This window comes from Calliopsis andreniformis, chromosome 9 (genome assembly GCF_051401765.1).
Source record: "Calliopsis andreniformis isolate RMS-2024a chromosome 9, iyCalAndr_principal, whole genome shotgun sequence".
NCBI classification, from domain to species: Eukaryota; Metazoa; Arthropoda; class Insecta; order Hymenoptera; family Andrenidae; genus Calliopsis; species Calliopsis andreniformis.
The window spans coordinates 17,420,155-17,437,366 of record NC_135070.1 but is presented as its reverse complement, the minus strand read 5'-3'; the positions used below and the strand labels follow the sequence as shown (position 1 = coordinate 17,437,366).

The following is a 17,212-nucleotide window of genomic DNA, read 5'->3' as shown; positions in this document are numbered from 1 at the left end:
TCATGAAACACGATTGATTATTTTCATTTTATTTTCGATTCGTTTGAGATAAACGCGATTTCGCTGACGCTGGAGCAATCGTTCTCCTTTGAAGATGATGACGAGCGAATCCCTATGTCGAGGAACAGAGGACCGTCAGTGAAACGACAGGAAACGAAAATTGACCTGTTTACCTGTTTCAAGAAGCGATAGAGAATCGCTCGCAGTTAGTTGAACGGGGAAACGAACCGCACAAAGTGGGTATTGATAGCAGATAGCGAGCCAGTACTTCAGCCTTTGGCGCTCGAAGAATCTTGTATAAAAGAGCTGGTCTTATTTGAGCGGTAAAAGATAATTGATTATTTTCTACGGAAATATCGTATAGTATTTCGCGATCGACCTAATAATAAATTGCAGTCCTCGATTCAAAACAGGCGTATCCCATTTCCTGCGCAGTGGGAAAGTAAGTTCATCATCCATTCGGTATAAGAGAAAAATTATAGCCATCAGTACGTGTTTGAGAGGAAATCCAGTGTGCAGGTTGTAATAGAAAACCTGAAAGTCTCCCCGTGAAACATGGAATCTCGTTTTACCGAGACGTCAGAAATCAGAAGTAATAACATACCGTGGAACTTTACTCCTGGCGAATGTCTCTATGACAAGGGCAGAGGTTTTTGCGTGACGGTACCTCGGGATCCCTTACGTAAACGCGTTTCGACGGATATTAAATATTTCCCAGCCGATTACATAGTTTCCTTCGCGTGGAGTGGAGATTCGGGCGTAACGCGAACGCGGGCGAGGCGGCGTCTCTCTCGAAATATCGGGGAACATAAATTTTTGTCCGGCATATGAGAAATGGGAATAAAGAGGAAAAAACTGTTCGTCGCCTGACTGAAAAATTAAAAAGGACCGGGAATGGATTTTCTGGCGACGTGGCGTTCGTACGTGAAAGAAGTTCATATCCAGATACTTTTTACATTTTTCGTGTTCGGTCTTTTATTTGTTATCTTCTGAAATACGAATTCTCATAATCCTTGGTTTATTGGCACGCAGCCTGTCCTCGATATGGGATAATATTGAAATTGGGAGAGAAAAAAATCTTAAGAGAATATTAATTGTTCTAAATACAACTATATCCCTTTCTTTTCCTAGCACACAGTATCGTAGATATATAAATATTCTACACCAAACATTTAAGGAAGATATTTCATGTATCTGAATATTTCATCATCAAGGTTGCGACCGTCTAGAAATAATCCAGGATACAGTTTTCTAAGACAAATTCAGTGAAACTTATTCACAATTCTGCCCCACTTATTAAGCAGTTCTTGGATTTAAAGTTTAGTGAAATACCCCTGGAAGTCTGAATGTTTCGCGTGACTTTCTTCAGACGCCTGCGAAGTTAAGGAATTTTCAGAAATCGCGATACTTGAGTTTGGTTCACTGCTGAAGGAAAGTTAAACGAAATGGGGAGAAAGTAACATTATGAAAGACACCGATGAGGGCAGAAGAAACTATACAGTTGGGAGTGGTGGAGAGCCCAGCGATCTGTAATAGTCCCTCGGCGAACACCATTTCTACGAAATAGCGTCTACATAGCTGAATCCTCGCTAGGAGTTTCCTTTTCTCTTACTATAATTCCAACTTTGTATGCATGAACCGAGGAAAGTTTATAGATTCTTGAAGTCTCTTTTCTGGGGGATGAGATACACATAAAAAAGGTCCTTCGACTATCATTTTTATGTACGATCGTTTTTATTACTACATCAATCTATTGATACGAATAAAGGTATATCGCGTAACAGAATCACCTTAACGCTTCAAGTTATCAATTTTTATAAATTTCCAATTTTCCAATTTAATTAACATTTCATTTATTTCGTTTCGTTCAAATGTTCCTTTCACTTTTCACATTTCTCATATCCCTATCTTCTAATTAGAACCGCAGAGTCCTCCTTTCCGAGGGGGAAGATTTCCTTGTCACGATTGGGAACTAAGTATTCAACTAGACTTTCCCAGCGCTGATTGTAGTCCAAAGAAATCGAGAAGTTGGGACAGGTCGACGAAATTTCCCAGTTTCCGTTTCTTATCTGACAAACCCTTAGCCCAAGCCAATTCTCTTCCACTCTGATAATGCAACGGTAGGAGCAGAGTATCGTTTAAGATTAAGATCTCCACCGTAAAGAGGAGAAACTCATGTCGTATTCGAATTATGTTTCACTGGAGGCACCTTTGTTTTACCGTATATCCAAGTTTTGACTTGGTCTCGATTCGATCGATCGCATCCCTTTGTCATTTGTCATGCAAATACAGGGACAAATCGCAGGAGGTCCGTGGCACGCGTAGGATTTATGCAGGAAAATTTGGCGACTCCGAAATCCCTCTTAAGAGACTCAATCTTCCTGAAAAATGTAGTATCATCGAGATGTCATTCGAAGGTTCGTAGAGCGATTTATCGACATGTAACGATCGCTCAGATAGGCGGCCAATGTGTTTCATACATTCCTGACAACTGTCTATTAAATCTGGCTTTAAACTTGCTATACATCAGTGTCATCCCCAATTTTGTTCGAACCTGTATTGCCTAAAATCCTTTTGCATACATTTTTTTAGGAATAGCTCCTCGAAACTACAGGTGTCGAATATACATTATTATTGCAGTTATTTGGAATGACATCACACGATCCAATAAATCTAATTGTTACTGGAGTACATTTATGAATATAATCTTCGAAAGAGAGAGTTTTATTTTACTTACTGTGTTTCAAAGTGTTTAAAACATACCGAAATGAAAAAATTTAGTCGAGATACGAGGAATTTATCTTACTTCGCTTTCCTGTTTCACTCAAGACGGTGAAAATAAATTTGGCAGAGTATGGACCAATTTTAGGAATTTACATCCGACACTGTGTAAGCATGCTGCCAATAACGGGTCACGAGTTTGTAACAAAATTTACTGCTGTCTCTTTAAAGTGCACCCACCTCTAGCCCTCGGTTTCGTCAGTAGTTTCAGTACGATGTTGTCGTAGGCTGTCTCTTCCGCCACACCAGAATCCTTAACCAGCTTCTCCTTGATCGCGATGCATATATCGTATTTACCGAGCAGATCTTCTAGCTCCTCGAACGCCTGCGACAGGAAAGTCATTTTCAGAATTAGGTCGAATTTACGTTATCCCTGCTCCCATTCTTCTCCCCCGTTCCTATCGACTTGTATCACGGCCGCCGTCCTAAGAGAACTTCGAAACGAGAATACGAGCTCTTTACATCAAAGGACACAATGTTCAGAGCGTGGGGGAGAGGGGCAAGGCGAGTGGGAAATCTTTAATGGAAAAATACATGCTTAAGCGCGAGGGATGCTGCGTCTTTCGAGGGACTGTAATCGGAATGGTAAAGGGGCAAGGAAGTCCGATACGACTTTATATGGCAGAATTCATTTCTGAAATGAAGGACTCCTCTCGCCTTCTGTGAACGAGAGAATGGGACGAGGTATTCTTTAATAAAAATCCATGGCCCCTCTGCGCCCTCTCACCCGAGGCGTGTGTCAATTTTGAATTTCAAATCCCTCAGCCTAGAGAGCGTTTAATTCGCGTCGCTAAACCGCGCTGGCGTGTTATCGATTTCCGTTTATGCAAAACTTCCATATATCGTCCTTTCGTGTTCGTCGACTAGCCATTACACGCTTCTGATCTTGATTTCCTCGCCGGATCGTCGGCGAACCGTTGATCCGAATCGCGGAAATAAATGACGCTTTCGAATAGATACCGATTAATGTTTGCTTCTAGATGTCAGATACATCTGGACTTGTGGGAAAATTAATTTCCACGCGGATTTGTTGGGGAACTGACAATAAATCAAGGCAAAGGTGTCGATACACACGCGAGTTTTTTTTACGCGGGCGATAAATTCACCGAGAGTTCGAATATTGGCCAGGCTTTCAGGATATTTTCTTTCCTGGAGTAAAGAAGTAAAGGTAGTGATAATGCCGATGAACGAATTATGCCGCAGCAGTTCTGCTGTTATGATTTCAATTGGAAGATAACGAGCAAAACGAAAGGTCAGACAAGATTAACGATGACGATACAGTCGGGTTAATTGCAAATGATCCACTGTGTACGATACAAGATTCTGTTAGGATATTGAATGTATCTCGAAAATCTGACTTCCTACATTTGGAAGGTGTTTCAGATGATAAATCGACCAGATATGGCTCGACAGAATTTCAGCCTGCAACCATTCATTGACACAATCTGGACCTCGTGTCTTCCTGAGAAACCTGATAATGGAAGACTAAAAAAAGATAGAAATACAATAAATCTGCACGGTTTCCTGGTTACGTAGATAACGTGTAAACATGACAGATACAAACAGCTTGCTAACAAATCCGACTGAACTTAATCAATAAGTCGTTCATGTGTAGTTGTGCGATTTTATCATCAGTTTGTTATTTATTACGCGCCATATAAAAACAAACACGCGAACCTCTTCGACGTCCATTTTTCTCCTTCGTTGAATCAATCTCTGACTACGATAATGCACACGCTCGATTCGAGATAAACTTTCAGTAAAATACTATGGGTAGCTTCAAAACTGATGGCCAGTTAAGGGATGATGTGAGAAATAGAATAATTTTTGCCTGATGAGCGTCTGTTTTCAATTCAAATAGTTATTATTGGAAAGTCAAATCTATTCGATCCAATCGATAGAATCAACATCATTAACGTGTCCTCTGGGAGAGGTATAAATACAACCCTGGGACACATAGTACCTCAGTTTGTTCCCGGAGTTTGCTGGGGTCGGATCTCCCCTGGGCCTCTTGGTCTGCCATGGCTAAGTACCCCAGAGGGTTGTTCACCTTCGGATGAGGATCTCCCTGACCCTCCCACCTTTCCCACCCACACAAGGGGGTCGTCTCCTGATTCCAACACATCCCTAAGGTAAGCTCTTCATTTGGTTCTACTAGTCACAACAGTTGACATTCCTCTTAGATCACTCACCTCTATATGCCTGAACCAAAAATATTTTTTTCATCATCCCTTAGCATGCTCAGCAGGACTGAGCTTTAATTTTGAATTGCTCTGTATACTATAGGAACGTCGATGTTCTTTGAAAGGGAAACCGATTGATTTCCACGCGTTACTCCTCCAAGATATGCGATAGCGTATTCAGGAATAAATTTGAATCCGAAGGGAGGCAAACCAGAAATCACCGGAGGGTATCGTTAAAAATTCAAAGGGTTTATTAGGGTCTGACGTTGGGGCTTATGTTACACACGCTTCGCCACTTTTCCACGAAGGTGAATTTATTCTACAACTTTTTCCCGCGCGTGAAATTTTTGTAATTTGCTACATGGAAGGATTTTACGCGGACTCGAGTCAAATTATTTAAAATATGAAAAATAATACTTGAAATAGTGGATTATTTTAAAAATTTCTTTCACATGTATAACGTAGTTTTATTAAATAGCGCTAACGACTATTTCATTCGGGTTCATTGATTTGCCTCCTGCGTGTTCTATGCACTTTTTTTTGCGGTGTAAAAAAACGCAAGGAAAAGCACAACATGGAGCCACGGAGAGGTTGACGAGAGAAGTGGGTATGTACATGCAGGCCAATCTAACTTGCTAAATCTTTTTTCCGCCTACGATCGCTCGACTATAGATTAAGCATCGTACGATGCTTGACGTCTTAATTTAGCAAGCAGATTTTTTCGCTAAAGTTTCTTTCGTGTTGGGATCTCTCTGTGGCAGCAGTCGGTAGCGTTAATTAGAGAAAAGCGTAGATGCGTGCAAAGCGTCTGTAACAATGCATCAACAAGGGTTGCGCTTTTAATGAACGCGGTTCGTGCGAGAATGTCAATTTAATTTCCACGACACGCGCTGCGGAAAGTCAAGCGCGTAGGGATTTAGGAACGTTGAGTAAGTCATAAGGAACGGTAGCGTGAGTTGCATACTTATGTAGCGAAACCAAGAGAGTTCCTGCTAAATTTCTTACGTTGCATCACAGGCCTGGTCTTTCTGCTTCTCGTTTAATGGCTTTTACCTTCCCCTACAGCGTGCAACATTCGAGCACTTAAATGTACAAATGGAAGTTATTCATTTCTGAACTTCAATCGTCGGAATCATGGTATCATTACGCCTTAATGCATCCTGTTCCATCGTGAGAGTGCATGTTGAGGGAGAAGAAATTCTTAACTTCTTCCTTTTTTGATGCGTCCAATTGTGCTTCAGAAACTGCGCGACGTCTTAGCTACAGCCCGAATAAAATCAGCTGCTCTGTGCTATGCCATTACTTCATCCTTCCATTTACGATATAGGGCAGACCAATAAGAATCATTATCTGCAGTAGATACACATTTGTATCAATTAATGGAACAAACAGAAGCACTTCTCATCATTTCTGTACACTCAACCCAAATCGCTTCGCTTGTTTTACGAGTCTCTCTGTCTCTCTCCCGCTCTCTCTTTCCGTATCTTTGTTTAATCACTGTACCCCGTGTACCTCCAAAATCTCGCAATATCGTCCAAGGAGATGCGTTTCCCCTAAAGCCGAGAGGCTGAAGCGGGACAGAGGGTTGACACGTATAAATCAGTCCTTGGAAAGCAATCTCGCAGGCAGCGTTATCTACGAGAGTGTACAGCGCGAAAAATGGGAATCGCGGGTCAGCCCCATGAGTGTCAAAGAGAAAATGTGTTCTGGGATGCAGCGGATGCATGAGAAGTATGTGGAAGCGGGAGGGTACATAAGTCAATGCTTAACCGATATCTGGGTCAATGACGCTCGTTCGCCGTACACCTGTCTATTGTTCCGTGGAGGCGTAGCACGTGACGAGTCGCGATAAATTGTCAGAGTCGACGGTGTCAGAGCAGCACCTTGGCCTTCGTGTGTGCATACATTCGTAGCAGGCTTGATTGTTTTCGCTCGCTGTGACCGGTTATAACATGGCCTCCCTCCTGATCGTGCGAAAATTCAATTTAGCCGTATACATAAACGCCAATTTCGCGCCATTATAGGCGTCCATTACAGACGCTGGCGTGCAGGCAGAAGGGCGAACCATTAAGGGATGCCTGGGGACTGAGAGGTGGCGAATACAAGGGGAAACTATCCCTTGAACCGTGCCCTGATGCATATTTATCAGCCTTGAGACCCTTTTGGACTTTCGTGTTCTCTGTTTGCGATATTTTTAGAAAATATTCGTACGTTTGATGGGCTCTTTCATTGTTGACTCATGCTTCATTATTCGCTGTATTGTTCTACTGTTTATCGAGTCTGTTTTTCTTTACTTGTGAGGCTAAAAAGAAAAATTGAAGTAAATGTTTAGTTATTTCATACTTTCGAACTGGTGCTTGAGCTCCAGTCATTCCATTAGGGCCTTTGAGGTTGGAATGGTGGAACTATGTACACTCTCTTGAATCCCTTGTGAGCTTAGTCGGACCTACAAAAACTTATAGGGTTTCAGACCTTCAGTTTCCATGATCAAAGCTTCCAGAGTTCAAATTTCTAGGGTTGAAAGCTTTTTGATCTCCAGCTTTTCAGCTTTTTAATACTTGTTTATTTGGTACTGAGCTTTTGTGTCTATTCATCCGTGGTAGAGTCTCAAAATTATAATTACTACTAACTCCAAATATAAAATATTCTCTAAATAGAGCAAAAGCATATATAGAGATAGGAGACATGTTATCAAAATCAATGAAATCGACTTACATTAAAAGTATTTACTTCTTATTGAAATCATACTCTATGGTGAGACTTTCTTCATATTTATCTCAATATTATTGAAATTAATTTGCCATAAAACCGATTAGGGAAGGTTGACTGACAGTATCGTTCTTGTGGGGTTACAAAAATATCTCTCGCCAACTAAAACCATCCTTGACGTGTCGTTCTTATTAACGAATTCCCGTACGTGATTCATTTGCCAAGGGATTCAGTCACATTCGACGCAGTCAGCGTTCGCGTCAACGCGGAAAACTAGCGCAAAGTTATCATCTGTTCCAAAGAGTCTTGCATGCACACAAATCTGCATCCGCAGCTGGCGTGACGGTAATGCGGGCCGTGCAAGGTCAGCTGTTATGTGACCACGTATTTCGAGAGGAATCTAATTAGGGGTGCGACCCCTCTCCGTCATCCTTCTTTCTCACCCTTTCCCGCGCTTTTCTGAACGAGAGAGGCGAAATGTCGCGGCCGCTAACCACTTGCACGCGATTTAGCGTAACTAGTAGAAAAAATCTTTGAAATTTTTATTACTTAATGACATAATCGCTGGCTGTCCATTCATACTTGTGGAATTTCACGACAGTCTTACCATTTTTCAAAAAGAGCTGACTATTTTAAGTACTGTGTCGTGTTATGAATTACCAAATGATATCCATTTTACTTGGGTTTTTAATGGTCCTTAGAGAGAGTCAGATATTTTAAGCGTGTAGAGTAAATTGCATGGATATTATTTCGTGTTTTGCCGATTTGAATATAAGAATTCCTTAGAAATCGTTTGAGCTTCTTTGCTAGGAGAACAGGATATATCATAGAAATAATAAAAAACATGCCATAGATATCACGAATATCATATGCAACCGTTGTCTCGTTGGCGAATGTCGCATCTTGGGGAATACTCGTTATGCACTCTTCACGGTCGACGTATCCAATCACGTCGAGTAACAACGCGAACAGAAAAATGCAATTTTGAGTCGACTGTGCCTCTGCAAAACGACTAGCTCGCATTTTTCTCCGCCACTTCTCGACAGAGTACGTTTTATTTCGTTCGACAGCCGACATACATTCTGCGCGTGCTGACGATTAATCCTTGGAACTTGGTTCAGAAAGATGGTTTATCGATGTTAATAGTCTTACTTCTTTCTTAATTATCCCGCTACTCAGTGACCGAAAATGCTATTATTTCTTGTTTATTGTAAACCCATGATGACGTGTCAGACGTTAACCCTTTACTAAAAGCGGAGTCAGAGTGACCCAGTGGAACTTCCTTTCTTAGAACACTAGACTAATTTGTTCGTGTTTCTAGCACCTTTCTTATAATAAATTAATTTTTTAGTTCTTCAACATTCCTTCCATATTTTCTATCTATTTTTCAACGATGTCTTTTTCTTCATACTACGAATCATGTAGTTGGCTATAGAAAAGGACGTTTAAAGGGTGGATCTGGTATTGTTGGAACGTGATTAACGTCGCATAGAATGCGGTTTTGGTGGTGGACGGAATTCATTAATATTGAAATCGGGATAGTTGCAGCCAGTAATATGTAACGATGTGAAATACCGTTCGTGTTCATTTACATGCTTATACCTGCAGTAATTTACATCACACTCCCTTGTTAATTTCGTTGTCGTGACACTGTAATGAAATGTAGAGCCGCTTCGTTTTGTGCGCACGTATAATTCGCGCCGCGCCGCAACACCGTTATTATGAGGTAATTGTTCAAGATCCTCTAAAATCCTCCCGTTGCCCTTTTTAATAACTGTATTTATCTCTAGAATAAGCTACTTTTGTTCATTCACATCCCATTTTCAGTTATTTTATTCGCGCAAGTGGAATAATCTTTTATTTTTCAGTTGCGATGAAAAGAACTAAATATAAATGTTTAGTTATCCACCGAATAATTCTGCGCAGTGTTATTCATGACCAGAAAATCGTTCGCATAATTTGGACGAAATGAATTCTTGCGTGTGATAAACTACTCTTTCACATTCTTTAACAAAAATAATTTAACTTGAACAGTCACCTCGTACAGAAACTCATTAAAAATTGTCCGAACACTGTCTCATTAGATCCAGATTTTTCTACAATTTTGTTCAACATTTTATTTTAATGAGGACCATAAATGAAGTGATGATTAGAGAAGACTAAATACCGGGACCTCCCCATTTCTGCAAGGGAGCACGTATGAGATTGCATTCGGTCATTGCGCGGTTTTAAATTAACACAAAACCCTCAGGTAATGAAATTTCGGTTAATTTCTCCTCGAGGGGAGTTTCCTAGCGGAGGTCGGGAATAATTTCCCGAAAATAACTCCGTCCGTCAGACGTTCGTTACCGTTTTAATTATGGCCGATTAGCATAGTGGCGGAGAGCAGTTGGTTAGAAAACAGAACGGCGCGAAACTAACGCACCTTCCGCCAGAGAATCAGGTGAACGAATGCGCATAGGCGTGAATAGTAGACCCTCAAAGTCGGGATGAGAAAGAACCTGATGAGTAGCGTAGTTTCCGCTGAGTTATTTGATTACATGGATGCCAGACAAATGAGAGACATTGTGGCTTCCGGGCGGCCTGGCACGAAATATTCAGCGAATTGTGGATGAACGGCTGTTCCACAGTCGCTTTGGTGTCTACCTCAAAATTTGGGCCAGAGCAGTTTCAAAAATAGGCGCTTTTCGATGTAAATTTCGGTGCACTGCGCTCCACTTTTTCCCCAGCGAAACGATACTGTATTCAAATTCGATCAGTTACAGAATTTTATTCGCTCTTTTTTATCTTAAATAATATCTGGAAATGGTGCGATTCGGAAGCGGCAAATGTTTTTTTTTACTCAAAAACGAATTAATATTGGAGCATTTGGTGGAAATCGTTGGTCAGTGGATGGATGCGAATCTCCTGAAGTGGGTAGTAGTAGTGTCGATCGTATTGTGCGGCTGAATGCATTGTTTGAGCGCTCTTGTGCAGCTGAATCGATCCTCTGTTTCGAATTTCCCGTGAACGAGGTACATCGCATTTTTACACGTATCGTGAGTTTGCTTCCATGTAACGTGTTCCCATTAACAACTGCACAATCCGCAGCTCTTTTAACCAATAATTTCGAATACATCCTATAATGATATTACGAAGAAATTCAGGTGCATTTGATAATCAACAATTTACGTAGATATCTTTTGTTATTCGACGACGTGGAAAGAGTGTAATTCTATTAATTTGGATATTGGAACTGCATTGTTACTGCGATGGCGCTACGTAAGCTACTTAAAAAATGCTCGTATAAATTATCACTGAAATATTGTAATGTACTCTTCTATTCAAATGAGCGTGTATACAGGCGTGAACTTCTAATTGATCAATGAACTCCCACTGGTAGTAAACAAGCAGTCAAGGAAAAGTGACAAAAAAGGGTTTAGCATGTTCCGAGGAACTCAGGCTAGTAATAGTAAACGTGTGATGTATATAGGAGTACACAATTATATCCTCCTTTCACATTCCCCAGGGAAGATCCTTGACTGAGGTCACTAATAAACATTTGCATCAGAAGGTCGTGAGCCGCGGTCGTGAACGGGTCGTCAATATTGATCTGTCGTGATAGCTAACAGTAAGAGTCGGTGAACTCTGTTTGTGATGCAATGAATATTTTTGTGAGTCAACGTAGATCCTTCTTTTGTGTCGCTTTATTTATTATCGTTTTTTATTTTCTTTCAGTTCCTCACAACTAAGTTTTCTAAATATACGGTCATCATGAAATTCTTCGGTGTCAGATAAAAATAGCAATCCTATGCAACAAGGTTTTCTGAGAATTCGCGGAAACGTGTCAAGAGACGTTTTCCTTCGTGTAATGAGACGGGTTTCTATTTTGCGAAAACAACCTGGCGAAAGCTCCCCGCGTAAATACTCACCTTTATTCCGTAATTGCTTTCCTCGTATATGATAGATACGTAGCTCCATCCCATTCTTAGCACGATGTCCACCATCGCTTTCACTTGGTAATGATCGCTTGGTATAGTGCGCGTGAAATATTCGAAGCGTTGTTTGTTGGATAACTCTGGGCTCGTTGAAAAGAAGGAGACCTAAAAACAAAACACAAGTCTTAAGAATTTTTCTCAAGTCCAATATAAGTACTTCGACTTATCTTAAGTTTCAATCGGTTAGTTATTGCTCGCAAACCTGATTTAAAGTTCTATATTTCAGTTTTGCTGATGTTTTGATTTGCGTTTTTCAAAAGTAGTAATAAATACGTCAATGAGAAACGGCAAGGGAGATACAAAGTACTATCTAAGCCCTCACAGGACCACTGGATCCATAAATCATGGTGCTCAAGTATTTCGTTCTCAATGACATATGGTCTCGAGTAAAAAGCGTTCGGCTGCCTCAAGATGCGAGTTATCTTCCTTTGCGGGTCAAGATATACTCAAAAAATATTCCGCCCAAAGGTAGAATTTTCAAAGAAAGTTTGCTGTTAGGGGCATCTGTTTGACAAATCCTTCCATTCTCCCTTAAGGGCTATATTTTTGGTCCTGTAAGGGACTGGGTAACAAGGCGTGCCTCTTTCGTCGGTATATTTGTCAATGTCTGTCGAAAAAGGTAACCCAAAGGAGTTACTCGGTCATAAGTAACCAAGCAATCATTGTTTCAACTAAAGAGAATATATGCCAGGTCGAAAACTAAAATCCTAATCTTATGCACCTTTAAAAAAGTAAAGATCCTTAAAATGTCTGAATTTAATATTTTTGATCCCACCTTAGTTTTCGTATGCTACAAGTTTTACTGCATAGGTCAGTTCCTGCTAGACAAATAGCATGTTCTTCCTTCTGTAGGTAACCGTAGAGGAAGTTGTACAGCTTTGTCTACAAAGTCTTAAAATAATTTGCAAACTTCCTGGACATTTATACGCGAGTTCACCATATTTCCAAGCTTACACCTTCATGTGCAATGTCGGGCAACACTATAAACCAGCGGCACGTTCATGGTGTATAATTACAATGCGAATAGCACTCGAGGAATTTAATTCTACAGCGAGACAACGTGTCATAACTTTGCAGAATTATTGAACACTCATTTTTATGCTTGCACCGCTGCGGATTACTAACTTTGTAGCAATTTGAGAGCGTTTTAACGCAGAGGCGAGGAAGAGTTTTGCGAGGGTGAAAATTTAAAGGTAAAATAAGCTTTTTTAATCAGCGGGCTGAAACAGTGTGTTCGAAAGCTCTCAAAAACTATCTGCACAAAAGTTATCACTGATGAAAATTGTGGATAAAGCTCTCTCGCGCATTTGCTTATCGCGAACTTTCAATTACCATAGACTCTTATTACTTTCTGTCTCCTTATCTCTCCAGTAGAATGATTTGCTGAAATGCATTAAGTATTACCACCACGTGGCCGTGGTTTACCGATCTACTTACAAGCATCCGTCGTTGCGGGCCCCACTTCGGCTACATCTACAAACCTTTGCCTTGCTACTTGCGCGAAAGCTCTCAATTATACGAAAAGCTACCTTTTCCCTTCCTGAATTTGCATAAAATGCAAATACGCGGACACCACTGTGCCCGAATTAAAATTTAATCTCTTCTTTTCGTACGGTTGTCGAATATCTTATCTGGAGATTTAATAAGGCACGCGCTGGATGAACAAGTTGATAGAAAGTTTCAGAGTATAAGGTAATTTAAAAAGAGGGTTGAAGAATTTAGGGATGCGCGATACTCCAGGGGAGGGAGGGCTCTCTTGATAAAGATGGGCAAATTAATTTCATCAGACTGCCATGAAGTTTGTATCTCTGGACAGTACACTAGAAACTTGAAGCCCTAACTCCAGGGCAAGTATTTTCATTGTTTGAAGAAGTTGAAATATTTTTATTCGGCGTTTCATCAGCCAATTATTTTTCTCCTCTTCGAAACGTGAGAGGAATTATCGGGTTTGCTAAATTAACTTATATCTACTGAGCGTTACTGATTCTTCATTTTATTCCCTATTCTATATTGCATGTAGAACGTCGAAAGAGCTAAACCAATCGGGATTGTACCAGAAAAATATCGCCTGTCAATGGGCCAAACCGATCGGAGGTTGATCTAAAGAACGCCGAGAAATCAACCTGGTGAGCGAAAAAGCGTGTAATATAATGGAGCGAAAGTTAAAGCTCCACTTTACTTTCCTGAGAGATTACTCTGCCGTACCGTTCTTGTACTGGTACATGGATCGACTATCGAGAGACTTCGCTCGATTCTATCAACAGATACTCCTTTAGCCGCTGTAATAATTTTCGTAGTTTATAATGGAAGAACCGTGTACATCGTTGCCAAACAATCACTCATTGTCGCTAGAAAATGGAATTTTTCCTTAGGTGGATGTTAGGGGTCTCTTAAAAAGAAACACAGTTCCATCATTTCCATAACAAAATATCAATCATTTTTTCCTGGGCTTCCCTGTCTTATCTAAATGTAGGTCCCTTTGATCATGATTTGTTGCAAGTACAGGTCCTCTTTGAATGGCATATACAGGGTGTTCAGTTACAAGAAATGTTTGAAATCCTATATTAATATAATCCTAAATTTACTGTTCGTTTTTCCAAACTGGAGTAAATGCAATATTGTAAAAAATAATGTTCAATATTTCAGAAAATATCTCGAGACTTATTTTTCAGAAAATTTCCGCGATCAACAAGGTTCCACTTCGAAACCAATTTTAGCGAGTTTCCCGCGGAATGATAATTTATCTCGGTCGAGTGGCTTTTGATGCTCGCTCGACCTTTTTCGCGACAAGTAACGAAGAAACTCGTTCGAGCCAGTAGTGTTCGTCGAAGACAAAGGATTTTGGTTCGTTGGTATATAGGGATGGTTGGGTCCACGAGCCGCGATCGTGGAAGATGAGTTTATGTAGCGAGAAACGAGTCGGCGTTATCTCCTGCCACGGAGGAAGCAGCGCTGCTTTTCCACGGAACGCTGGACGCCATTTCATCCATCGTTCTTTATGTTTTACCAGCTGGTAAATCCGCGTGGGATGGAGAATATATTTATCAAACTTTCTCAGACGTTATTTCGAAACGTGTTAACTGCTTCTTCTTCGGGTTTTAACGTTGAAGTAACTGGATCGAAGGCTGATGGAATTTTTCATAATCTTCTTTCCTTGTAAAGTGGTTTCGCAGATTTGCGTGCCAAGGGAAGAAGTTTTCCTCTTTTGATACAATTTTAATTTTCTATAATTCTTGGGGATCTCTGATCGAAAAGTTTAATTTCCTTCTCTGAGATTGTGTCTTCTAGCACAGTTACTGTAGATCGCGAATGACAGGGTTTCTCTGGTAATCCAGTCCTTTGTGGTTCCATTTTTCCATGCCGTCTGCATCGATTCAAGATCAAAGATTCTCAACTAATTGTTTTCTTTGCCGCGGTACTTCAAGATTTATCACCTAAGTGCACGCTCAGTCGCATTTCTGCGAAAGATGATGCAGCTGTTATCGCGAAACTTTTTCTTTTGAAAAATCCTTCTACAGCAGTAATTAGTGAGGTTCAATCTTCCCGAAGGGTGGTGCTGTCTTCTTTGATTGTTCTCTTTCACACAGTTCTCGCTGTTCCGAGATTGAAGAGTCCAATCTTCGTGAAAGAAGCTAGATCCTTTGAAATTGATTCCCCTCGCTTCTTTTAGCGCTCCTCGTACTCTCATAGTCGCAAAGCTGGTCATTCGCGAGGTAATTGTTTCGTTATCATCTTTGCCGCGTCCTTGATACACATTAGGTGTGAATGTAGTGTCGAATAGCGCAGAGTTGGTTATTCTTACGTCAGGGCGTTAGCATTTTTAACGACAGTCCTATCTCGAGGTCGCTACGGAATTGCAAATCCCTTTGTGAAGAGGCTAAATGACGTTACCGTTAATTGAAACGGACCGGCTGCGCCCAAACCGCGCGAAATTGCAGGCCCGTTGTCGAGACCCCGATAAAAGCGGAATAAACGGACACAACTGATCGCTCTCGGCTGTGTCCGTACTTTGGAACAGAAATGTTCAACAACAAACTGTAACCATTTTTGAGTTTCACGCAATTTTCAAATACAAAAATACGATACGGTACTAAATGAGTCATTTTAATTTGGTGTCAGCGTAACCTCTTGAGATTCACTTCGATCGAGCCTGTGGTCCTGTTCGGTCTCCTTTAAAAGTCGCTGGTGAATTATTCCTAAACCTTTGTATTTCACGGAAGGCTTTTTAATTAATTAGTTAATTAATTAGTGTCGGGTAGGAAGTAATATTATGCGCAGTTCATTGTACTCGGTATTGTGATCATGCAGAAACAATACCTACTGTTTTGAGATATGAAATCAACAGCGGCAGCACAGCATTGTTTAAGCATTGAATAAATACGTTTTTCATTTGCCGGAAAAGTTCGATGATATTTCGGTCTCGTTTCGTGCCTTCTCTATTGGTCTGTCTCTTACCGGCGGTCTTTATTAAATTTTTTCCTCGAATGAGACTGGCGTTTATTTACTCGTAAATTTTCCGACTGCTGCAATATAGCCCGTGTACAATTCCTGTTTTCGGTCGTGTCGTTTCAATTTCTCTTAAGATAAAATTGTGTTTTGAAACATAAAAATAAGTTGAATGAAATATCGAATAAGAGCTCTGTATCATATTTCGTTAGAAAAAATAAAAAAAAAAGAGAGCAAAAGAGAATTTCACCGATAATACTCTTTTACACGCTTTTAATTTTCTTCCCAGCTCGTATAACATATTACTCGTCAGGCATTTGTACAACATTCGGGGAGTTAAGCAGAGAATACGTCACAGGAGTGACCGTAACTCGGCATAATGTAGCAAATCGATAACACAATGGCTGTGAAATGCTATTATTGTTCGATGAATTGCTGGCCTGATGAGACGGTCCAGTATACGCAGGCTACATGTTATCGCGTCTCGCGAGTGTTGGCTGCAAATAACTCGTTCACTGTACGACGCGTATGGCCGCAATGTAGCCAGATGCCTGATTGACGTGACTTGTTACGCCGTCTTTTGCAGATGCGTCCTCTCTGTCACCCAGCCGATTCGACACCTCAGATTACTGTGCCTGCCCCTGTCAGAAATTTACGGATGAATGATCACCGCCCTTGATACTGTTGCGCTGTCGCTATTCATCGACAAGTTAACAAGGTAAGTGATAAGTTATCGCTAGAAACGATAAGCAACATCTGTTGTGCGAAACGAAACTGAGAAGTGTTTTGAATGTAGAGATCAAGTAGAATATCCGCGCATTGGTCAGACGCGCAGCATTTTCGTATGTAGCGTAGTTACTAATTCATTGAAGTTATTGATCGAAAGGACGTTAATTTTATAGAACCCAAGGCAATGAAAAAATTAATTGTAAATAAAGTCAACATAATTTTTATTCAATATAATATACATAGAAAATCACATAATTTTTTATAAGTCAATATCTCAGTGAAAATACTACAGGAATATTTTTATATCCTTTTTATAGTTCTTCTTTAAAGTGGAATTACTTTTTAACTAATCTTTTATTATCGTTATAAGTAACTTGCCATATAAAA

At 40.4% G+C, this 17,212-nt stretch overlaps 1 protein-coding gene across 2 annotated transcripts in view; it reads right to left on the bottom strand.

The window, feature by feature from the left end:
• Positions 1–17,212, bottom strand: part of Glurb (metabotropic glutamate receptor B) — a 114,419-nt gene that overhangs the window by 6,884 nt on the left and 90,323 nt on the right. For both annotated transcript variants that reach the window (XM_076384605.1, XM_076384606.1), the window contains exons 3-4: positions 11,585–11,755; positions 2,962–3,106 (exon numbers count right to left, since the gene is read on the bottom strand). In XM_076384605.1, coding sequence (XP_076240720.1) covers positions 2,962–3,106; positions 11,585–11,755 — 316 coding nt within the window. The remainder of the gene's footprint in view (positions 1–2,961; positions 3,107–11,584; positions 11,756–17,212) is intronic.